Source organism: Festucalex cinctus, chromosome 19 (genome assembly GCF_051991245.1).
Source record: "Festucalex cinctus isolate MCC-2025b chromosome 19, RoL_Fcin_1.0, whole genome shotgun sequence".
Taxonomy (NCBI): Eukaryota; Metazoa; Chordata; class Actinopteri; order Syngnathiformes; family Syngnathidae; genus Festucalex; species Festucalex cinctus.
Window position 1 is genome coordinate 10,152,713 of NC_135429.1, and position 7,677 is coordinate 10,160,389.

Sequence of the window (7,677 nt, forward strand, 5' to 3'; positions counted from 1 at the left end):
AGTTCTTCACATCTCAACTCTATCTGATGTAATATTTTTTTTAGCATATTTTTTTTAATGGGTTAAAACATTGGCAAAGGCAGGTAAGTATTATCGTGGTTAATTTCCTCCCCAATCCCCCACACACAGGAAATAAAAATACATGTTGATGTCGTCATCATAAAACTTTTATTAACAGCACAGGTGATGTTTGTTTTGGTCTTCTTACAAAAGTCAGTTGAGCAAAAAATTGTTCTCAAAATGTCCATTGATAAGAAATTGTATTTTCTTCTCATGAAAGCAAATAATTGTCTTCTCTCCTTATTAAAGCTAATGGAGAAAAAAAGTCTTCTGATCTAATCAAAAATCCTCAATTTGTCTTTTCCTCTAACAAAGGCCCAGTCACCAAAATTGTTTTCTATAAATGAAAATTAAAGCTGTTAACCTCACTGTGGGAGAATACTTGCGAACATAGCGAATTTTTGGTTTTGAACATGTTCAAAATTTCTTTGACAAAAAGTGTTTGCGAACATCTTTGCAACTACTGACAAATGCCCATTTACAGAATATTGTCTTCTCCTATTACAAAACCGCCTTGCCCAGAAATGATCTTCTCTTCTCAGGGAAGAAGAACTGACATTTATTTGTCTTCCCGATTCACAAACAATGGCTGAAAGTGTCATATCACAAAAAAACCACCAGGAAGACATACAATTCATAAAAGCCCAATCAGCAGAATGAATCTCTTTTTTAGCATTTTTTTATTTCCACATCTTAGCCGGTGAAGGCAAAACACGCTACTGGTTGTACGATCGCGCCTGAAGCAGGTTGTCCAGCTCCGTCTTTCTGATGGTTCCGTACGCCTGGCAGTAGCTGCCCAGCTTGGCGCGGGGGTCGCCCGCCGCCGACACGTTGCAATTATTCGGGAAGACCTTCTTGCTGAAGCGCGGCGCCGCTCGTCCGTCGCAGGCCTGTGAATCGGAGCTCTGGTTCTGCACGGGAACAACAAATGAAGAAAATAGACCAGCAAGTGCGTAAAAATTGCCGCAAATGTTCTCTCGCTCTACCGGGTTCGCGCTGTTGATGCCCAGTCCCGGAGGCGACTCGGTCTTGCGCACCAGCGGGTTGTTGTGAGTATGGTTGAGCGACAGGGAGAAGGTGCGGTTGGGGTGCGCCGGGGCTGAGCGGCCGCGCTTGATGATCTGGTCCATGGACTTTGGGGAAGGGAGAACACTTTAAAAAAATAAAATAAAATAAGTAAACGTTTATTCACTAAAACACACTTACTGTGCTATCTCTGACGCCCTCTGTTGGCAACGTGGTGGCACTGCCGCTCCTCTGTCTCGCCACTCTCGTGCCGTGAATAAAACCGTCTGGATGAAGACAATCAGAGCTACAGTTTAGTTTACTGGTTTGATGATGCTCGTGGCTAACGTCAGACCTACTCGGCACGTGTGTGATGGGGTTATAAGTGTAAAATATGCCCGGGTGGGGGTTCTCTGAAGGGTCCGTCTTGTCTACAGGATGAGGCGGGGATGCGTTCTCTGCCTTGTGTGGACATTCACTTTTGGTTTTTGCGTCCTGGTTGTCGTCTCCTCGGTCCTTCCGGACAATGTTATCATTGCCGGTGCGGTGAACGAGCCGGAGCATGCCCTGATGGCTTTTCTTCTCTCGAATCACCTGCGAGGCAGCATCATATTCAGTTTGGAAAGACCACCTTGAATTACAAGTGCCCCATCTGGTGAATTTTTCAAATTGTAAGCAGTCAATTGGGATATTTTTTTTTTTTGCTTTGTTTGCCAGATAAAATTTGTTGCGTTCAGATGCAAAGCCACTTTAGTGAAGTGAAAAACAAACATTCGCCGATGCACTTTCAGCCATTTCATGAACGTGTCAAACACAGAAAAGCAAAATGAAATATTTCAAGCCTAACTTAAGACGTTTGTAAAATTTAAAAAAAATTTTTTTTTAGATAATTTTAACACAAACCTACAAATAAACCTTATATATAGTATATACATATTCATTAGTCTAATAAAGCCTATTATTTGAAATGCATAATCCTCAGGTTTATGTATTTAGTGTTAATAAAGTATAATTACTCTAAATAAATAATAATGAGAGTATATTGTTTGATTTGCATAATAATCAGGTTCCCTATACACGATAAATATGTGAAAAACATCTTTTTTTTTTCTTCATTTTTAGGTTTTGGGGATGAAACTGAATGCAGACATTTCAAAAACGTTAAAATAAAAAAATAAAATAAAAAAGTAATTAGCATTTATTAACACTATACATAAACCTGAGGATTATCCATTTCAAATAAATAGACTTTATTAGACTAATTAATATGTAACATATAAGTTGTATTTGGTAGGTTTGTGTTAAAAGTATGTAAAAAATAAAATAAACATAAATCTTAAATTAGGCTTTAAATATTTCTGTGAGTGAAGGAGCGTGGCGGCAATGCCAAATTAATAAAATCACTTCATCATTTCACACTTAGTAAACTCAAAAACAAGATTACTCGATCGCTCACAGAACAAATTGACTTCCTAAGCCACAAATCTGTTTTGTACCTCGTATAGTTTGTTGCGGTATTGCGCCACTGACAACTGCACGTCATCGTCCAGCGGCAGAACTACGTCGTAGTTGAGAGACGGCTCCTTGCCCGGATTGTGGAACCTCCAAAAACAACAACACAGACTGCACATCGAATACTACACCATACAACAAGGTTACCTAGAAAAGAAAATCTTTGATATTGCAACATCTTTATATGGTATATATAGCAATTGTGCAATAATTGACATGTCATGTTAGTACCTGGCCACGTAAGGATGCTGGAGGGCTTTTTCCGCAGTCAGCCTCTTTTCAGGGTTGAAGAGCAGCAAACTCTTCAGGAGGTCCAGAGCGTCAGGGGGCACCGACGACTGCAGGAGGTCGTCCAAAAGAACCTGCGGCCTGGCCGAGGACAGAAAGGGATTTAATAAGACAATACAAGCAGGAGGATAAATAAAAGTTGCCTCACCTTTGTAATGTTCTCTTAATGACGGATGACCCGATTTCAGACTTGAGAGCAAGGACATCTGGGAATTGAAAAACATTTGTTTAAAAAAAAAAAAAATATCATAACATGCTCGTGTGGGTGTTTCGGTCACCTTCTGGACACGGGTGTGGGATGGAGCTCATGATCTTCTCAATCTGATTGATGGTGGACGTCCCGCGGAACAAGGCCTTTCCCAGCAACATCTCTCCCAGGATGCAGCCCAGACTCCACATGTCCACACCCTTTGTGTACCTTCCAACGAGTTCTCATTTTATAACACTTGTATAGTCCCGTTACCCTTTTGAACAAACCAAAATTGTACCTGGGGGACCCCAGCAGGATCTCGGGGGCTCTGTACCACCTGGTGGCCACGTACTCCGTCATCGCCGGGTTGCCGCTGTCCTCTTGGTCCTGGTTGAGTGATCGCGCCAGGCCGAAGTCGCACAGCTTGACCACGCAGTCCGAGTTTACCAGCACGTTGGAAGGCTGAAAAGAAGAAGAAAAAAAATTGGATGCACAGGTTAGCTCAGTATCTTTAGGGCAAGTCAAAATGTCCGACTTCTATGGTGTAAGATCACGGTCAAAAAGGCGTATCCGTGAAAAACGTTTCGGATCCATGGTAAACATTTTGTAGCCATAAGTAATAGTAACGTGTGTCTGGATACGAATCCAGAACATGCAACTTATGCTGACATCACAGGCAGGTCACAGGGGAAACTAGTCGAGCCACGATTCCTCCACCTGTGTATGCGCAAAAAAGTTTTTTTGTTTTTTTGTTTTTGCATGCACCAAGAAGTAGATGATCACAAAAATGCATACTTAATAAAATAATTAAAAAAAATAAAATGAAAAATAAATTACCTGCTGAAGTGATGCGTTTTATTGTATTTTATTTTATTTTATTATTCAAAAAATAAAATAAAAACATTTCCATAAAATAAATTGGATACTGACATTGTTAACTAGGGATGTCACGATAAGGGCAATATCGTGATATTAAAACAATATCGTCATCGTCACGTTCACAATCTTTAAAAGGAACACATCTGTTTAAAAAAAAAAAGTCAGGTTGATTTCCATTTGTGCAGTTCTAGCACCCTCTAGTGCCTAGTTTATTAGTGTAATTTAATTTTCATTAGGGATGTTTTAGCCTTCCATGTTTAACATCTATGCTAATTGTCGGATGAAGGGGAATCTAATTTGCTTGTGAAGTGATCAATGTGTGCTTGCATTAGCAAGTAAGTGCCTCAATATTGTTATTAGAGATTGTAGGTGTTTTATATGCATTGCTGTTATGTACAAAAGCACAATATTTTTTTTTAGTATGAGCTCTTTTTAAAATATCGCCAACGCCCCCACAATATCGTGATAATTATCGTATCGTGACCTTCATATCGTGATAATATCGTATCGCGATGTTTGGATATCGTTACATCCCTATTGTTAACGTTACCCGCTGCGATGACGCTTGACCTGAGCTGTGTCCAAACCGCGTGCGTACGACACAAAAAAAAAACAAAAAAAAACACTTTATGGCGCATGGATAGGTGAAGGAATCATGGCTCGACTAGTTTGCCCTTTCACCTGCCTGTTATGTCACCCTAATTTGCATGTTCTGGATTCGTATTCACAGTGAAGGCGTATTCACAACTAAGGAGTCTTATCCCCAAGAAAAAAAAATCCACACGCACAATTTTGATTAATATTCACAAGAAAAAAAATTGGCCTTCGGAGGACCCAGCCTTGTGAATTTGGACACAGGCATGGTCACCCAGTTTGGTTTTGATGCCGGAAAGTGAAAGTGTATCAAACTGGAATGGCACCTTTTGGTCCCGGTGGATGACGTTCCCCGAGTGCAGATATTTGACCGCCTTGAGCAGCTGGTACATGACATAACGTTTGTGGATGTCCTTCAGTAGCGTTCCTTTCTTGATCACCGCGTGCAGGTCGCTGTCTGGATGGAAAAAAAAACAAAACAAAACGCAATTTAACAAGCATTTTGGAAGTTACTTTCCCAGTTGTGGCAAGATAAACATCTTGCCGAAGCCTTCCGAATCCGAAACTCACCCATGTATTCAAAGATGAGATAAATGTCTTTGTCATTTTGTGCCCGGATGACATTTTGGAGTTTGACCACGTTGGGATGATCTCCGAACTCCTGCACACACAATAACAACAAAACCTTTGGTAAATTCTGGCAGTGTGCTCTTGAGTTATTAGAGTTTAGTGTAGGGCGAGTCTTCAAATTTCATCGCCACAACAACTCTTTATGTTTCACAATTTGATTCCAATCAGACATGGCCAACATGACCCCAAAATGACTTTTTTGTGGGTCTACTCATGACAGACCTCGCTACCAAATTAAAACTGGAAAAGCATGAAAAACATTTTTGGCAAAATGAACCTAAAATGTCCGCTTCGCACCAACGAGGGAGACTTTTATTTTTTTTATTTTAGTTTTTTTAAATTATTATTATTTTTTTTTATATTTGGTGGGTCAACTCATGATGGAAGTTTACCAAATTTTATGGAACTGGCTTTGAGTGCTGAATCTTTTCAATTTTCCATGTAAAGATTGGTTGAAGGTTAACAGGCTGAAAGTGTGTCAAGGTTTTTTACACAACAAGGGACAAATGGGTTATATAATATAATAAAACTACACGTTCACTTTATTTTCATGGGTTTCAGAAAAAGTTTTTACCTGTAGGAACATGACTTCTCGAAAGGTCCGCTGTAAAAAAACAAAACAATTAGGATGTAAAAACTCAAGGCACTCAAGCATCCTGAATGATGTAATCATTGGGTGAAGATGAATTTTTTTCTGATGGTATGCGTATCAAATTATGTACAAAATGGGCCACCTGAGCATCCGTCTTGTTCTTGAAGGCATCGAAAATCTTCTTCACCGCCACAATCTCGCCCGTTTGCCTGTCCTCCGCCTTCCAAACGATGCCGTACGCCTGCCACACGGCAACAAAACAATAGTAAACAGAAACACACTTTGTTTATTATTACTACAAATCATAATATTGCATTTTTAAATTAAAGTAACAATAAATTACCTTTTTTGTACATTTTATTTCAAACAGTCTACTTGTTCCCTAGTACTTTATTTCCTAAATTTAATTAAAAACAAATTAAAGGACAACTATTTTTTTCCAAACATGTTTTTCAAAGCTACAACTTTGTTCATCAGATCTAATCATAAACAAATAAAGAACAACATTTACAAGATATTAGTGAGTAGTATACATGACATTTCTTATTTTTAATACATGTTTTTCTGAGTTAAAACAATTGCCAGCCCTTGTACTTTGCCTCGAATGGTTTATTACGGCAATAATACAAACTAAAGCACAATTAGTTTAAAGGATTAGCGAGTATATTTGCAAAGGAGAACTGTCTTGGTACAATATGTTTTCATGCAGAGAACTACAAGTTTTTCCACATTCATCGTATGTAACTAGTACTCACTAACTACTAATTATTTGAATGTGCATTATTCCACCTCAGGTGTACAAGAACCAGTATTGTCACATCACACACACAGTAGCCCGCTTCTCCACTTCACAACCTGTTGGATGTCAGAATGTGTCAAGTTTGACAAAACAACGATTCTTTTTTTTTTTTTTTTAACTACAGTTTATGGCAATTATACGAGGAGGACGGGGGAGGAGAATCAGAAAATTCCACTGAGCAAATAGATTGTCCTTTCAAAGCAAATAAACTTTTGAATAAAATGTGGAAAACTATAAGGGGAAAAAAACTCGAAGGTGACATGTAAACAAAAAGCTGGATGATGCGTTCAGGTTCCGTACGTAAAAGAAGTAAAAAGCCACTCACCCCTTTGCCAAGTCTTTTCTTTATCTCGTACTTCGTGGATATATGTTCCTCCACTTCAGGGATGCTGCCGGATTTCACACTTTTGCTCATTTTGAACACTTCCACACTTTCCTTCCAAAGTAGGACGATAATCGGATGACTGCAAAGTGATCGGGGCTAGCCGGAAGTGGTGACGATTCTACAGCTAACAAACTCGTTATTTTAATCCTTTGCAATCCATTAAAATGTTACTTTGATAGCTTTAATGGCTGTTTAGTAGTTTGAAGTGGTTAGCAAGTCCCGTTAAACGAAATCGGCCGGGGAAGGGGAGACAAGCAGGTGGAGCCATTTTACGTCTGACGCTAAAACAGCCATTTTAAAGTTGCGCTTCCCTTCTCGCTGCCAGTTTAGAGCCGAGTGACCGCAGCATTGTTGCCGGTCGGCCGTGGTGTGCAGCGGCGAGTCGGGGTCGAGTCAAGGTGCTGGTGGGAGCCTGGGAGGTGCGTTTTGTCTCAACTTGTCGTCGTGGAAACCGGACGGCGCGTGTCGTTTAAAGGGCCCGCAGCCGGCCAACTGGCAGCGACAATTGCGGTGACGTCCCGCGTTCGTTGTTGTCATGGTGACACGCCTGGCGTAAAGAGGGGCACGTGCTGCATTATCGCCTTTCATCAGAGTTGCCTCGCTTGAGTGAAATTCTAAAGATGAAGTTAAAATATTTTGTGTAAAATTAATCGGAAAAAAAAAAGACATGTAAGAGATTTAAAAAGGACTTAACTTTGTCGGCCCCTGCTGGTAATAAATGGAACATAACCGCAGAAGAAATT

The 7,677-nt window shown here is 39.9% G+C and overlaps 1 protein-coding gene across 1 annotated transcript; it reads right to left on the bottom strand.

Moving 5' to 3' along the window:
• Nucleotides 1–149: 149 nt before the first annotated feature.
• On the bottom strand, nt 150–7,483 carry mapk15 (mitogen-activated protein kinase 15). The gene is made up of 14 exons (XM_077506075.1): nt 6,875–7,483; nt 5,893–5,991; nt 5,733–5,762; nt 5,099–5,189; nt 4,855–4,985; nt 3,354–3,517; nt 3,144–3,283; nt 3,014–3,071; nt 2,809–2,946; nt 2,562–2,667; nt 1,425–1,659; nt 1,267–1,352; nt 1,047–1,193; nt 150–971 (listed from the first exon to the last, which is right to left on the bottom strand). The coding sequence occupies exons 1-14, from the start codon at nt 6,962–6,964 to the stop codon at nt 777–779; spliced, it is 1,710 nt and encodes a 569-aa protein (XP_077362201.1). The 5' UTR covers nt 6,965–7,483; the 3' UTR covers nt 150–776.
• Between the last annotated feature and the right edge of the window lie 194 nt (nt 7,484–7,677).